The sequence below is a fragment of the Xylocopa sonorina genome, chromosome 12 (assembly GCF_050948175.1).
Source record: "Xylocopa sonorina isolate GNS202 chromosome 12, iyXylSono1_principal, whole genome shotgun sequence".
In the NCBI taxonomy this organism is placed as follows: Eukaryota; Metazoa; Arthropoda; class Insecta; order Hymenoptera; family Apidae; genus Xylocopa; species Xylocopa sonorina.
Window position 1 is genome coordinate 5,650,120 of NC_135204.1, and position 17,969 is coordinate 5,668,088.

At 41.2% G+C, this 17,969-nt stretch overlaps 1 protein-coding gene across 3 annotated transcripts in view; it reads right to left on the reverse strand.

The window, feature by feature from the left end:
- Nucleotides 1-17,969, reverse strand: part of LOC143430018 (octopamine receptor beta-1R) — a 126,478-nt gene that overhangs the window by 33,708 nt on the left and 74,801 nt on the right. For 2 of the 3 annotated variants that reach the window (XM_076905977.1, XM_076905976.1), the window contains exon 1: nt 3,350-4,087. The exons of the other annotated variant lie outside the window; for it this stretch is intronic. In XM_076905977.1, the coding sequence (XP_076762092.1) occupies nt 3,350-3,964 (615 nt within the window). In that variant the 5' untranslated portion in view covers nt 3,965-4,087. Of the gene's footprint in view, nt 1-3,349; nt 4,088-17,969 lie in introns of those variants that run through there. 3 annotated transcript variants of the gene reach the window in all.

Consider the following 17,969-nt stretch of genomic DNA (forward strand, 5'->3'; position numbering starts at 1 on the left):
CTTTTCCAAAAATTGCGATCTATGCGAAATCAATGCTGTGCACGACATATTACAATTAGCCATTGATTAAGTATTTAAAAAATTCGACATTAAATTATCAGCAGACCAAATGAAGAATGATAAGATACAGCGATACTGAGTGCACTGTTCCAATTAAAATCGCGCAATGTAATACTAATAACAAGACTCGCGTGAAATGAGATCCGAAATTATAACAGAAGTAATTGCAACGGATGTGCAATTACGAGACCGTAATCGATACAAAAATATAATAAACGCGTCTACTTAATGAAATCTGCTAATGGTCACTGTTCGATAATCGCGAGGATAATATATACACATATATTGCGCGAGAGAGGTTCGTTAAAAACGATAACCAATCGGATACTTTCGAACGAGCGTGCGCGTGTGTTTGTGGATTACCAGACGCGAGCGCACAATGCGTCTGAGCAAAGTTAGAAGTGGTCGAACGCTGAAGAGGCGAGTGGCTATAAAACAACGGGGATATGACTTCGAATATAATAACCGAGTGTGTTGCACGGAAACTATGCCAGCTGGGTTTGAACAAGAACCATTGTGCGGTCGGAGAAGATGCTCTCCTTCTTCCCTCGAGCAGCATGGAAACATAGCGATAATTCAGAGCACTTGATGTTTGTTAAATCAGTTTTGCTCTGGTTCGCCTTACCCTTCGACTTCCAAGCTTTAAAACATGACTGTGATCGCTCCTTGTTCGTCTCTTTTGCGAATTATTGGCATTTGATGGTTCGAAACGCTATTTTGCAAGCTGTTATACATTCTTATATGTTTGAATTTAAATACGTTAAAAATTAAATACCTTTTGTACGCAATGAAGTTATTTAAAATTTTGTAGTTCTCAATAGTTTTGTAGAAAAGAAATATACAAATATCGAATTCTTTCTTATATTCTTCAAGTTAAGAAACTATCACAAGTTTTGAATTAAGTATTGAGAATAATATTCGCGTTCAAAATTAAATACTTTTTGTACGTAATGAAGTTACTTAAAATCTTGTAGTTCTGAATAATTTTCTAAAAAGAAGAAAACTCTATCTTATATTCTCCCAGTTAAAAAATTATCGCAAGCTTTAAATTAAGTATTGAGAATAATATCCGCGTTCCAAATTAAATACTTTCTATACTAGTAATGAAGTTATGTCAAATTTTGTAATTGTCAATAGCTTTCTAAACAAGAAAGCCACAATTATTTCTTACATCCTTCAAGTTAAAAAACTATTACAATTTTGCTGATAAAGGGAAAAATTAAAATTCGTATCACATAAATAATGCATAGACTATTGAAAAAAAAAGATAGCAGATAGTCTCTCTCATATTTTGAACCCTAAATTTAGTCATAATCCTACTATTAATGTACCAGCCCCTCCTCATTGCGAGAAACCAACGAATATAGAACGCGACACAAAAAGTGACAATGGACAGAAGTGGTCCAGGAAACGATCTATACTAACGAGGAGCGGACGAGAACGCGTGCGGAATATTTTCGACCACGAATAGACGGTGGAGGCAGCGAAGCAACGAGATTCGAGGGGTTGTGAAACGCAACGCATGGCGGTGGACGTAGAATTATCGAGGCTATTAATTCCCAGTTTCCGTTTACAGCACGTTCGAGTAAGAGGTGGATGGTAAATCATCTCCATGCAAATTTCGAAGGTCGTTCATCTTGCTCGCAGCTTTCCTCGAGGCTCGCAACCCCCCAACCAGCGAGGCGCCAACCCCTCGAGGCTTCGTCGTTCCCTCGATCTTCCGCCGATTGAAATTCTGTCTAGCGCGACCAAAGTGTAAATATCCAATAAAGTATTCTATTAACTTGGCAACGAGGGAAAATTGAACGCCGCTTGTCGAGCTGGAGCGAACCTACCCCCGCAGGATTAACGCTGGCGAGACCCACCTCGAATCGGCGGCATTAAATTCGCATTTGCTCGCATTAAATCGGACAAGTTGCCGTTGAATTTTTTCAGCGAAAGTGAACGATCGCTCGTCGAGATTGTTCGAGGACGATGAGTCGTTCTGTTGGGCGAGGTGAATGCTTTTTTAATTTGGTGTCTGTGTCGTATCATTTGCCCTGGACGAAGGATATAGAATTGAATTGAAATCTAATTTCTAAATTAAATTAATTGAAACTACTATAAATTAAGTGAAATATAATTTGGATATTTATTGTGTACGTTCTTGTAAAGAGGGGGTGAATTAGAAAAATTTTCTTGAGTCATTACGAAAATATATATGTACACATTTTATGAAAGGATTTCCATTTTCAATCGCAACGTGGGAATGAAAATTACCATGCTCTGAAAATTTTCACTTTAATATCTACTCGAAGAGCATCCTCGAGGCGTTCCCAGTGGTGCTTTCTCCCCAATGAGTTGTGCCTCTTCATCTTCAAAGAATCTCGACGTGGACACGGTTCCTCGAAGCAGGAACAATTTGTACGAAAAATATAAACAAGAAAATCAGATACTATCAAACGAACAAATTGCGTACAAATGCTTTTTGATTTTCATGAATTTTCACGATCAGTTAATTCACGTAATTTATATTTAATAAGTAGAAAAATTTCGCGAATCAAAAGAGAGAAATATTTAGAAAACAAACGAGCAATGTTTCTAACCAATCCTCATCACCAAAGAAAAAGATTTCATCGTCTCAACTGTCTTTCCCAACCTCAATCCTCAATCTTCCTAACGTCAGTACTCCAACATGGCGTCAGCGTTGCAACTAACTCAGTTGGACACTTGTATGACACACTGTTAAGACAGATAAGTCGTTTAGTCAGTCGTGTGCCATCTGAGCCCTTGACAAGTCTAGTTGCAATGCTGCGAAACGTTTCGAAGGTCCAGGACGCGTCTTACATCCAAAAGCCCTGCACCATCGCCGTCCATGTCTTCCAGGCAGAGTGAACTTAGCCACCGCTACGTGTGTCCTTTCTTGTAAAGGATGACAAACAGACGGAAGCAAATAGAGCTGGGCAAAATCGCATTAAGTATTCCAGTCGTGAACGGTATTACTTCATGAGACAGAATATCGAGATTAAACCAAGACGACGCGTATCCTTCTACGAGATGCAAACGCTTGAATTCTACATAAATATGTCCGCGCGTGCAACAAATATTTAAAACAAAATCTGTGACTCGAAATCATAACTTTTAAACGAAGAACCCACAATGTAACCCAAAACCAACTTTTCAACTTATCACAGAGCACATAACCAACATCTGGAGTAGAACCAGAGCAAGAACCACAGTCTGCAGTGCACAAAACCTCAGAGATCCCTATCAAAAGAAAGTCCAACAAAGAAACCAGCATCACCTCTACCTTGGGATTCTCGCTGAGATATTTCAAGTGCTCCACAGTGGTGTACCAGCCCATGAAGATGGGCACGAAGCTGATCAAAGCAGGCAGCAACCAGGCACTGCCCAGCATACAGGTCACAGTCAACTTTCTCATGATCGCCGGGTACTCCAACGGCCTGACAATGGCGTAGTACCTGTCCACGCTGATGCAACACAAATGCAATATAGACGCTGTCGAGAAGTACACGTCCAGCGAGCACCACAGGTTGCACATGAACTCGCCAAACATCCACTCGCCAGTCAGCTCGACGGACGCGTTGAAGGACATCGCGCAGACGGCGACGAGGAAGTCAGCGACCGCCAGGCCCACCACGTAGCGATTCGTGGGCACCCTCAGCTTCCTGTGCCGTCTGACACTGGCGATGACCAAAGCGTTTCCTATCAGAGCTGTTACGATGATGCTGATGATCACCACGCCTTTGATTGCTGTCAAGGTCACGTTCTGAGACTGATACAGGTCCTCAGATGCGGCCACGCTCGAGTTCTGCGGCCTCAAGTGGCCCCCTATGCCGGAAGTGGTGTCGAGCCTGCCTATCGATCGGTCCACGTCCTCCTCAGGTGGCTCACTGACTTCCATTCCAGAGCACGCGGTCTGCGAGCATGTTACACGCCGGAAAACCGTCCACAGGGTGAAGTCTGTACGCTGGGCACGGTCGCAGGGTCCTCGAAACGGTCACCAGGAAGCGGCGAGAGCCAGCGACCGCATCGATTGTTGCAGAGCATCTTCTCTGCCGCGAAAGTGCAGTGTTTTTGTTCGAGCTGGCTTCGAAGGGTGGTTCATGGAAATTTTCAGCTCGACGATGGGCGATGTTGGCGAGCGAAACTCGCCGCCAAACGGTGATGACGCCTTCGTAGTTGTGGGCTTTGCGGACACTTGGAACCTTGTGGTTTCGCTTTTTTTTTGTGCACCCTGAGTGAGAGATTTTTCAGAGCTGTTTTTAGAAATTGATGAAGATGATGTACCGAGCGTTTCGTTTAAATTGATTGCATCTACTGTTTTGATTTTGAAAAGATCAATGGAGGATTCAAATTAAGCGATTTTTGGGGTAATGTAAACGGTTTTGGGTAGGTTTAATCCACTAAAAGGTTTGACTCGATCCAGTTATATAGCATATCACGAATTCCCCTCGCCATTAATGATATTAAAGAACCATGTCATTCAATAGTAACGTCAATTCAAAAATAAGTTTTCATTTTACTACTAACAATAAGAAAGTTGTAAACGAAACACTCTGTGTATCATTTCTCATTACACACATTACAGTACGCAATTAATTGAAACAAAGGACTCTTGTGCAACAATTCTTACACGCTCGACTCGACGAAACGCGATTTTCGAAACGACTGCAACGCCATCGTTTCGTCGGACACTTTGCTTCCTCGAGAGCCATGTGCAACACTGTTAATGTTAATTGCGCGCGACGAAGGTGGACGTGTCTCGCGTTTCCTGAATCTTATCCCCGAAACGGGAATTTCGAGGCAGCCGGAACCTGGTCGAAGGACACTTCCGCTCGACGAAAAGGCCGTACAATGGGCCGACAAACTGTTCGCGTGGACATAACCTCCGCTGTTTGGCGCTGGTGCGCGTGTTTCCGTGTTTAAAGCAAACAGCGGCTGGTGCGCGCGACGAGACGAATCGCGCGTGTTTAACTCGCCTGGAGAACGTCTTTCCGTCAGCTGGCGAAGTGAAACGCAAATAGCCACCGAGCTGGGTCCTCCTCTTGCGTTTAAATCGTTTTGGGAGTGGAACCAAAATGGAGAAAGCGACGCGCGGGGTGAATAAACGTTCTCCAATAGGAATTCATGGTGTTTCTCAATGAAATAGTAGATTTAGAAGATGTATTCGCGTTTGTGAGCAATTAATGTCTTGTAAAACGACGAAATAAATAGCTATTGTGTATAGTTAGCCATAGAATTTCTAATTTATCGGTTGTATTTGTACTGATATTCTCTGCAGTACCAGAATCCATCAATTTGCCTGTACAAGCAGAAGCCCACACAATACGCGTCTAAACAACCAAGTAGTCAAAGAAAAAGTATACATAGAACAGGAAACTGCTCTGTTGTGGTTGCGAGCAATTAATGTTTTATAAAATGACGAAAGAAATAGCTATTCTGTATATTTGGCAATAGAAGTTCTAATTTATCGGTTGTATTTGTACTGATATTCATCCGCAGTACCAGAATCCATCAATTTGCTTGTACAAGCAGAAGCCCACAGAATACGCGTCTAAACAACCAAGTAGTCAAAGAAAAAGTATACACAGAACAGGAAACTGCTCTGTTGGACCGACCAGTTCGTATTAATAACAAGTACTGAACAGTCCAAACATCCGCGAGACAATTGGAAAGCCCTATATTGCAACTGGTACCCCAACAAAGAAACTTCCACCATTCTCCCCAAAATGAATTCCCCGAGTCCTTCAACCGCTATATTGCTCCGCCTTCGCCCTAAGTCTAGCTGCAAACATTCTGCACCCCAATAATCCTGGTCCTCGTCGTGCGACGCGTCTGTTCATCGCCAAGCCTCGAGCCAAACCAGCTGCCATTCCTGGGAAAGGACAGGCTCAGCGCCTCGCGGAGGCCTCCATCCTCGTCCTTGAAACACGGAGGACCCTGGAAATTCTGGTGCTCAGGTGTCGCGCGCGAAATCAGGCCTGAAACTTGTCAGTTGAGGACAGATGCAACCGAATTCCACTGGAAATCGTCGCGTGGCACGTCGTTAAGTGGGTTAATTTCGACTGAGGAGTTCCAGAACAGCAGGTTTGTCAGCTGGCAAGGTCGATGATGGCTCAGAGTATGATATTGGCGCACAATCTTTTTTTTTTTTTAGTTTGAGGAAACACGCATGCAAGGAAACGAGATGATCACCATTATCAGCTGGCAAGGTCAATGATGGCTCAGAGTATGATATTGGCGCACAATCTTTTTTTTTTTAGTTTGAGGCAACACGCATGGAAGGAAATGAGATGATCACCAGCGATAAAGGTGGACTCGTTTCGCGGGGAATTGTGTTTCGTGATTTCCCAGGAAGTACAGGGGCGTTCTAATCTGCTGGAATGGCGTCGCGTAGGAGAAGGACTCTGCTTAATTGGGTTACCATCCGACGACTGTTGCTCCAGTTAATTGCACTCTACGAAAGTTTTCGTTCTTTCTGTGCAGCTCGTTTTTTAAAACAAATATAGTGTGTCACTGAGATAAAGGTAGAAGAGACATATATTAATATAATCGTCACTAACGAATTTTTAAAAATCGTTCAAAGTAATTGTCTCGATTCTTATCGAACAAAATGAAACTAGCACGTGTCTGATAATAAAAAACCACTGGTGACAAAATTATAAACTCCTCAATTAATACAATTTGCAAGTGCAACAAGTGGGTCGATCGCAATCTTACAAGAATTGCATTTTAACTGTGCTTGCATTTTTTCGAAGTTGTCCAATTTCGAAACGAGAGGACGCATCGAAATTTTTGCTCGCAGTAGAACCAAAATGGCGCGTGTTTCCGCAGACTGGTTAAATCCCAGTTCGCGCGCTAGCAACAACCGCCTAATTTCGAAGGAGTCTCCGCGTTTTCCGTCGCGTAACCGCGTTAATATTGTCTGACGAGAGGCTGGCGGATCGCAACAAGGGTTGGGCGCAGCTTCGCGTGTACGTACATGCACCTCGACGGGAGGAATGTCTGCTTTGTTGCCTGGCTTTTGACGTTATGCGGCTACGGCTTTGTTCCAGGCTGATGCGCACCCCCGCGAGATTCGCTGATGCTCCCGCATTTCAGCCCCAATTTTTCTTTTTCCCCCCCAGAGCGCCTTTGTTTCATGCGGTTACCCGTTGAATTAGTTGAATAGCGAGTGTTGAATGGTTAGCGGGGATACCTTTCGCGCGGTTGAAATTTATGAAAACTGGCTGACGCGACATTGTCGTATTTCATTTGGTTAGTTGAGCGAAACTTCGCCCCGTGGATTCGTCCCCTGAGGTCTGTTTAAATGCGATTGCTGTCGGCTGACGCGACTGGTTCCATCAGTCGTTTCGATATTAACAGTTTTATATGTTATTATGAATTAGTTCTGCGTTTTTAAATGAAGTTTCAGCATCATCAACGCAACACAAACGAATTCTTCATTTTTCTTTCGAAAACTTAGAATAATTACTGATCAAATTCTCAGAGTCACACAGAAACTTTATTTAAGTACGATTGTTATCAGTTAATGCGATTGGTTCCACCAGTCGTTTCAACATTAAAACTTTTATATTATTATTTATATTATTAAATAAGTTTTGCATTTCTAAACAAAGTTTCAGCATCATCAACGCAACGACACAAACGAATTCCCCATTTTTCTTTCAATAACTCAAAACAACCACTGATAAAATTTCTAGAACCACACAGAAACTTTATTTAAGTACGATTATTATCAGCTAATGCGACTGGTTCCATCAGTCGTTTCAATATTAACACTTTTAGATTATAATATAAATAAGTTCTACATTTCTGAACAAAGTTTCATCATCATCAACGCAGCGACACAAACAAATTCCCCATCTTTCTTTCGACAACCCAAAACAATCACTAACAAAATCCCTAGAACCACTCAGAAACTGTTCCTCAGAAACTATTAACAACCAAATTTCAAAGACCTTAATCCCAAGGTTTCTCAATTCTCGACACTCATACGCGAGACGCCACGCAGCCATTATCATCCGCTTCCTCTCGAAGCGAAACGTGGTCACACATCCGGTGAACCGCGTCAAGCATAGATCGCAACGAGTTCACGACAGCTGGCTGCAGAAATCTAGCCCTTTGCACTCCAAATTTTATTTCAATTTTATCTTTAATTTTATTTTTAAACATGAAATAATGTCGAATGTGACTCGACAATGGAGCTGAGATAAAAACTAATGTCGAGTCACACTCGACATAGTAGTGCAAAGGGCTAGATCGCTTCGAACTCTGCGTCTAAGGTCGAGAGAGTGAGAATCGAGAGGCGAAGCCTGAACGCTGGTAATTAATGGCACCTGAAACGCTGTAGTTCCGGAAGCGTGAATAGGTCAGCGTGGATACCAGCGACTGACTCGATTTCCTGCGTACGAAGTCCACGTTCCAAGGAAACTTGCTAAGTGAACTGAGAAATGGACAAGTTCTGCGATCATTTTTAGTGGAAGCTTGCTTCGCGTTGCGTTCGAGGTGCCGATGAGTCAGCTGACTCTCGTTGAGGAGTCGACTCGACAGAAGTTGGGGTTGGTGTGCCATTCTACTTGGCATAGTTACTCGAATTTTAACTGCTATTTGAATTGTTTTATAGCTGCTCGTTTTTTACAGCGACTTGCATCCAAGTTGCTACTATTTTTACAATATTAAAAAGAATTAATTGCGATTAATACAACGAATAATTGGACCCCATTTTCCGGAGTTAATCAAAAGTTATTTCACGCAGACCGTGTCCGGACTAAAAATAACCGTTTCTTTCTCTGTTTGCTTGATTAATATAGTGCAACTAGTTTGTTCTAATTTTAGCCGTTTCCTGGAAAGAGGTCAGGGGTTTTATTAGGAGCGCTACTTTCAGCAGGCTAATTTAATTGGTATTAATGTCACTTTAACAAGCGCAATGATTACTCCGCTAAGCACAACGGACGAGTGCGAATGTTACCAGCGCCGCTCATTTATTTCCATGGAAATCGCGATAATCGGTGCACGCGCGAGCGCCTAATGAATTTTATCAATTCTAATCCATCTTCGCGTTGACGATGTTTTAATCCTGCGAGTCGACTCGCAGAATTAGTTCGCGAGCAATTCAAACACACTTAAGTTTCTCGTTCTTCCAGATAATAATCGGTAATGGACATTCGCGGCATTATTAACAGAGAAGCGGCAGGTGCAATTAAAGCCGCGGCTAGATAATTACCAGTCGTTATCGTCGATTTGCAAACATCATAATGGCTGATTTTCTAAATATACATTTAATTATCTCTTTAAATTGGTATTCCGTATTTACTCTAATTTAACAACGTGTGTACTTTTGTATTCTGTCTATTTCATTTGAAATCTGCGTAAAAATTGTACTAATTACTGTACGAATATTTTACAAAAGTATCTTCTTCTTCTTTACTTCAATTTACTCAAAGCAACCCTCTGTTTTTGTCTTTCTTTTCTAATAAACTACAAAAGTCCCAAATTGAATGTATAAAAATTGTATTAATTACTGTACAAAAGTATCTTCTTCTTCTTTACTTCAATTTAGTCAAAGCAACCCTCTGTTTCTTTCTTTCTTTTTTAATAAACTACAAAAGTCCCAAATTGAATGTATAAAAATTGTATTAATTACTGTACAAAAGTATCTTCTTCTTCTTTACTTCAACTTACTCAAAGCAACCCTCTGTTTCTTTCTTTCTTTCCTAATAAATTACAAAAGTCCCAAATTGAATGTACAAAAATTGTATTAATTACTGTACAAAATCATCTTCTTCTTCTTTACTTCAATTCACTCAAAGCAATCCTCTGTTTCTTTCTTTCTTTTTTTAATAAACTACAAAAGTCCCAAAATGAATGTATGAAAAACTGAGAAGAATAGAAGTAACACTGATACGTGAGAATTTCACAAAAATATCACAAGCAACCCCTTTAATCGTCTTAGAAAGACAAGTCTCAGCAGAATAATAAGAATAAAAAAGAAATCGTCTCATTATCATCGAAATAATCACGAGCCAGGCGATACTCCGTTCGAAACCCGTCTGCAGCTCCTTTTCAAGTGTACGCTTTTTACTTCGACCCTCTCTGGGCGTCCAGAGACGAAGAAACGGGGCGCTCGTTACTCGAAGTCTGGTTATTATTAACGTCTCATCGAGCACCCGGTCGTTACGCTAAAATGTCCCATCAACGATTCCTCCTTCACTTTCCACGGGACCTCCTCGTCCCGTATTTACGTACGCGGTTATAATTTAAGGGCTGCCAGTGCTGTTGACGGTTCGACGTTTCGATTCTGCGATCGTTTTTAGCTTCCACTTTAATTCGTTGGCGACGCGCGAGGCGAATGGTGCGCTGCGATTTTTCGACCCTAAAGCGATACACAATTGGCTTGATTTCCTGTGTACGAAATTCACTAACTCTAAGGATTATTGCTGAGAATTGAGAAATAGTGGCGATCTTTTTTAGTGGAAGTTTGCTGCGAGTTGCGTTCAACGCGCTGAAAATCGCGATGCGCGATGCGAATGGTGTTCTATGATTGTTCGAGGCAAATGCGACACGTAATTTGCTTGACTTTCTGCGTACAAAATTCACTAACTCTAAGGATAATTGCTGAGAATTGGGAAATGGTGGACTAGTTATGCGATCTTTTTTAGTGGAAGTTTGCTGCGAGTTGCGTTCAACGCGCTGAAGATCGCGATGCGCGATGCGAATGGTGTTCTATGATTTTTCGAGGCAAACGCGACACGTAACTGACTTGATTTCCTGCGTACGAAATCCACGTTTTAAGGATAATTGCTGAGAATTGAGAAATGATGGATAAGTTCTGCGATTCTTATTGCTGGAAGCTTGCTTCGCGTTGCGTTTAAGGTGTTGATGAATCAGCTGACTTTCGTTGAGGCGTCGATTTGATAGACATTGGGGTTGGTGTGCCAATTTATTTGGTACAGAGTAATCGAATTGAACTGGTATTTGAATTTTTTATACTTGCTCTTTTTCTTTCAGCGACTTGGATCCAAGTGCGTGCTTTTGAAACTAAATTTGAGTGAAAATTACAAGTCAAGTAATTCATTTCTGTCGAAGTGATTCAACTTTTCAAGCAGCTGACAATTGAAGCCATACCAGTTCATGGTATCCACTTGAATTTGAATTAGTTCGCTAGACGTTCCAAGTAAAATTACTTAGAAACACTCTACTGTAAGAAAATTGATGACTAAAGTAAATGATTCACTTTTTAAATACCTTTTTTCGAGCACACGTCGCGCGTTACAGTTCACATCGTTGAAAATCCGCTCGGAGCCAAGTAAAATACCAGGGTCACATTAATCAACCGGTTTCACGTTACTCGAATTCAAACGAACGTTTCAAATGAGGTAATTACAGGTTCACATTGATGAATCAATTTCAAGTAACTCGAGACCCGAGTCAGTGAACAAAACCGACCCGACTGAGAAAGGACAAGCGTAACAATCTAAAATAACCATTCAAATCAAACAATTCTTCTCTTCCAAATACGAAAAACTCCCTCAAAAGAAAAAATTCCAATAACATATTAAATTTCCTAATATTTCACAGTTCACAATCATAAATAATAAATTCAAACAAGAAAGCGTCCCATTGCACCACATTTGCAATTGAATAATTTGCTGTCAAGAAAAGAACAACTTACGATGGAATAATTCCATTCTTTCCTACGAAAGTACGATCCTCGAAGCACAAACGCAACGTACAGTGGACAATTCTTGTTCTCAAAATACGAACAACTCTCTCTCAAAAAAGTATTGCAATATCATATTAAATTTCCTAATATTTCACAGTTAAACACAATAATAAATAATAAATTCAAGCAAGAAATCGTTTCATTGCACCATATTTACAATTAGATAACTTGCTGTCAAGAAAAGAACAACTTACGATGGAATAATTCCATTCTTTTCTACGAAAGTACGATCCTCGAAGTACAAACGCAAGGTACTCTGAACTCGAGCGAATCGTGGACACGATTCATGGCGGTACCTGCATGACAAATGTTACGGCCAACCGAACGACAGGCGAAAGAGCCAGCTGAACGTAAGGTAAATCGTAATCAACGGAATTTCGGGAACTGTCGGCTATAAATCGCGTGCCCACGTGACACGGGGACACCATCGCGGTTACGTGACCCCTGCGCGATGGTGCACGCTGCTCATCCGCCACGATCCTGATTTTGGATATCGCGATACAACTAGAACTTAGCTTGTTTTCCCTGGAAACGCGACGAACTGAACGATGCAGGCTTCTGTCGAGGAAAATTCGTGGGCAGATGAACGATAGTTCCATGAAAAATGATGTTAATTACCTCTAATAAGTAAGAAATGATGGATTTAGCTGATTGGACGCTGCTAGAGGTGTTACAGTTTTCGTCCGAATGGAATCGATACGTACTTTTTGTTCTCGTGTTTTCTATAATCTTTTGCAAGAGGATTTAAAATTGAATTGTTAAACTTGTTAAATTGTATTTAATTTCCTTTTTTAGTGTAGAAGAACTTTCACGTATATCGTATAAAAATTCATTACAATTCATTTTGTGATTACCTGTACTTTTATTACATTTTAGAATTTTGCTGAAATACATAAAATTGTATTCTTTGGTTTTTTGTATATAAATTTACTTTCACTTCTGAAGACACGAGTGTTCATTTGTTAAAGAAGAAATGATTGGATATGAATATTTTGTTCGCAGAGAAAATAAGACGTCGATCGAGACGCAAAATTTCGTGAGGATCAGAAAAGACACGATGTGCAATTGGTTTCGTGCGTGTAAATGGGGCTTAATATCGTCCCAGGGACGTCTGTTCGCGTGGAATTCATCTGCTTCGATGAGGACTGAAACGAAACGGGACGAGAGACTCGCAATTAAATCGTCTGAAAAGTTCTGCACAGCTCCTGAAACTCATTGTCAACTGATTTCTGCCGCGTTCGAAGAAACGCCGCCTTCGTTTACTGAAAACGAGGCTGCTTAACGAGTCGCTGACATTATTCCATCGCGCGAATCCGTGAGATCACTCGTGCGAGAATACTCTGTCAAATCGTAAAAACGCTGAGAAAGTTTGCCAACAACATCTCCTCTAATAAATATTCCTGCACTCTTATCAAATTCCACTAAATAAAAAACTAAAAAATCATCCTTACGTAAATAAATAAAATCATTACACAATAAATTTCACGTTCCGACAATTCAATCACCGTTGAAACTAACGGAAACAAAATAAAACAGAACGAGAATTAATTATGCTCGTTAAGAAGCGAATTCTTTTTCAAGAAGTTAACGAAGCGTCGAACAAGCGAGACAAATCGTCCGTCGCGAGCATTCATCGCAGACGATTCTCATCGAATCGCGTGTTCACAAATCTGCATATTTCTACGCGAACGAGAAGCAGGTAACTCGATTGACCAGCGATAAAGTCAATTGACAGGGCTTAGGTGAGTCAGCAACCAGTTTGAAACGCGATCGAGAGTGGCAGAGGCTGATCAGCCTGGTTGGGACCATCGCGACGGATGAGCAGCGCGAAAGAATAGACGAGCGGACGAAGTTTCGAGAGTAAACGACCCACATTTTGCGAATCGCTCGTCAGAGAACGGATAGCTGTGAACCGTCGATTGTGGCCGCGATCCAGATAGAGGTAACGTTCTGAAAAAGGGCAGGGAGCATCGAGCAAACAGAATTAACGCGGCAGAAAACCGTTCGTAAAAGTTACGGCGGCCATGCTGTGGTTGTCGTTTCAGTTACGACGCCATTTTGGAGCTACGAGGTTCGAGCCTCTGGTCCCGACGCTGGGGACTTTTAGGCTCCCTAATTCTCTTTGCGCGCGTTGCTGCTTGTTTTTTAATTTTTTGGTTCACTTAAATTAGAGCTGTATTTATTTTGGGAATTTTTCAAAGATGTATTTCAAATCTAGAAATGTTGGTTGGAAAATATTCGAATAAAGATAAATTGTACTTCGAAAGGTGTTCTTTTATATGGAAATTGCTGGTTGATTTTTAATGTTAGTTCGCTTAAATTAGAGTTGTATTTATTTTGGGAATTTTTCAAAGATGTACTTAAAATCTAGGAACGATGGTTGGGAAATATTCGAATAAAAATAAATTGTACTTCGAAAGGTGTTCTTTTATATGGAAGTTATTGCAGGATTTCATTTATTGTTGATTATATGATTTTAGTGGTTTTTTAAAATTTTTTTTTTGTAATTCGTTTCAGTTATGTGTTTCCACGATCAGCTGAATTTGCTGTAACGCTCCTCAAATTAAAAGAATCGCTAGTTAAGTTGAAATACCGCGTACACGATTCACGCTTATCATTACGTAAATTTAAATACTGCTTCCCGACGAATTTACGTAATTCGAATAAGAAATACCGCTGAACGATTACAAAAGCGGCGTTTGTCACCTGCAAACATTGCCAGCGATTTGTCCACGCGGATGAGCAAAGTGGTCATAATCAAAGAATTACGATAACGTCGCTTTGTTCCTGCTCGCGCAATTCAATGCACGGAAACTGCTAAAACAATCGTTGTTTCGTGACGACCACGCAACGGACTAAACAAAAAGACTACCGTTTAATAACAAATCGCAAGCAAAGATCGTTCCATTTCGCGTGAACTGGGATTCGCGTTTCTGAAGGATCGCTCGATCGATAACGAGAGGTCACGTATTTACCGATCGACTTCTGGTTAGCTCGCGGATCGAGGACAGTGGAATTGGACCGTGGCTGACGGTTCGTGGGTTTTCGCCTTGAGACGCATCCCGCGTTGGAGAGTGACCTTAGCCAGGGAAAAAGTGCTCGCGTACGTTGCGACGGGGCAGTTCGAGGAAAATAACGCTGACAGCGGAGCAAGTTCAAGAGAGCTGCATTTGCATACTGCAATATTCATAGAGACGGCGCGGTGGCCGCGATCGGACGGCCAACAGTCGGCGGACGTTTGCGTATGCAAATCGCCCGTGGCGTTCGTTGAATCGCGCCCGGATAAGCACGGGACCTGACGTCGAAGAATCGCGACGCTTCCGCCTGTCTGATTGGCTTCTCGATTGCGCTACTGATTTCCTATCGTTTCCAGATTGTAACACAGAATTCTGGCCTCCCTCTCGCGTTTTTGTAACACCTCGAACATATTAATTATCGAAGATTCATTGTGCGTACACGATTTTGATTGAAAAGACGGAACGTGTACGAAAATTTAAAAATATTCTGTAATAATGTTGAAAGTGATAAATTGTGTTGAATAACATATATTAAAAAATGGAAAAGATTATATTTGATTATTGTTTGCGTATGCAAATCGCCCGTGGCGTTCGTTGAATCGCGCCGGATAAGCACGGGACCTGACGTCGAAGAATCGCGACGCTTCCGCCTGTCTGATTGGCTTCGATTGCGCTACTGATTCCCTATCGTTTCCAAATTATAACACAGAATTCTGGTCCCCCTCTCGCGCTTTTGTAACACCTCGAATATGTTAATTCTTATTATTAATTATCAAAGACTCATCGTGCGTACATGATATTGATTCTAAAGATGGAACTTGTACGAAAATTTGAAAATATTCTGTGATAATATCGAAAATGATAAATTATGTTAAATAACATAATTTAAAAAATAGAAAGTGTTATATTTGATTATTTCTACAGGAGCATAATTTGTGCATTCTTATTGTATTCTTTTTAATTTGTCTATTTCCGTTCCACGAGGGTAATTAAAAATTTAATTAAAGCACAAAGTTTAAAGTTACCCGCGTTCCAATGAATTTAATTAATTCATACGTTTAATGGTCCGAGGGAAATATACACGTCAGAAACAGTTATCTAACCATAATACCTTTGAAGGATGAACTCATGCTTCCGTAAATCGTGATTAATTGATTTCTGAGATTAACTGGAAGACCATTACCGTGTGTGCGCGTTTTTATCTTCGCAATTACAAATCAAATTCTTGTCGAGTGTTATGAAAGTCTATGAAACGGACGCGATACTTCGCAGAGACTCGACTGAACGCAATAAATCGAATTTTAATGTATTTCATGTATTCTCAATGATTTACAGCGCACGCAAGGACATCTTCCAATTAAAATTGTAAATTGTTTTCGATATGTCAGAGAGATGATTAATAGCGCGCTTAAAAACCTAATTACAAATTACAAACTCTACTGCTATAAATAAAATGCTGTACTCATCGCTAGAAAAAATTACAAAAATACAAACTACGATCTAATTACAAATATAAATCGTTAATGAAAGAAATATTAATCAAGCATAATAATATTTCTCGAACTAAAAACAAAATCACAACACAGAACAAATGATCACAATTCTCTAAATGACGATATAAAAATTACAGAATCGCTTCGATTCAATTACAAGATGCGTACGAATCGAACGTCTCATCGTAACTAAAAAGATGACAGAATCTCCAGTTTCTGTTGCTCCAAGTAACCAGATTACCACCAAATGCGGTTCTCTAAATGACGATATAAAAATTACAGAATTGCTTTAATTCAAATAAAAGACGCGCAGAAATCGAACGTCCCATGGTAACTAAGAAGATGACAGAATCTCCAGTTTCTGTTGCTCCAAGTAACCAGATTACCACCAAACGCGGTTTTCTAAATGACGATATAAAAATTACAGAATTGCTTTAATTCAATTAAAAGACGCACAGAAATCGAACGTCCCATCGTAGCTAAGAAGATGACAGAATCTCCAGTTTCTGTTGCTCCAAGTAACCAGATTACCACCAAATGCGGTTCTCTAAATGACGATATAAAAATTACAGAATTGCTTTAATTCAATTAAAAGACGCACAGAAATCGAATGTCCCATCGTAGCTAAGAAGATGACAGAATCTCCAGTTTCTGTTGCTCCAAGTAACCCAATTTGCCCCAGCAGCGTCCCTCGTCGATGGCCACCCGAAACGAACGCGAGACCGCTCGTCGACCAGGGTCATTGTCCCTCGAAAGCGTCCTCTAACGTCGACGACGATCTTAAATACCCATAAAGGGCCGTGTCGTAACGAGCCCTCGACGCTCGATGGCTGTAACGGCAATTTCCAGCGGACGCGCCATTTCCAAGGCGATTCCGGTGCGCGCGTTCGCCGCTAATGAAACGCACTCGCGATTCGTATCGCCAATGAAAAGGTTAACCATCGCGCGGCACGGATTCTATTCCCTCGCAAAGGCCTCTCAAGCCACGCTCGTACTTTGCCAACTCGTACGTTCCAGCGAGACCTGGCTAGATCTCAGATAATTCCACTGTGCACACGCGTTTCGCGCGTTCGACTCGAGTGTGGACCGTAAAAGGAACGACGAATCGAGAAGGCGAGTGGCTCGCGTCGACGAGAGAGCGAATTGAAATTCGAGCAAGTTCAGCGGCTTGAATGAACCGTCGTTTGCGGTGCGCGCGGTTTACGCTTAACGACAGACAGCACCGTCAATGAATCACGTATACACTCGCGCGTCTCTGAACGAGCGGCCTTGTTCGCGATCAAACGGCGAACTTGGAGAAAAATGAAGAGTCGTTTGCGTAAGAGTTAGCGGGTTTAGAAATATCGACTGCGGCGGGTAGCGATGGGTTCGAGTGCAGTCGAGTCGTTCTGCGTGATCGAGTCTGAATCGATGCCTTCGAATTGTTTTTCAATTTCACTTGAATTGGAAGCGGACAGCGTAAACTTGGGTAATTTGAAAATATGGATGTTACGTTAGATCGAACGGTCTTGTGGTTAGTAATGGTTAATTGAATTCTATGCTGTGAATCTTTGTATCGCAGCTTACTTGCACTCGCGAGTATACGTTCATTGCTTGATCGCATCTGTAAATATAACCTGCTATAAATAGTATTCAATTCCACGTAAAGAACCATCTGTACTGGAATTGAGT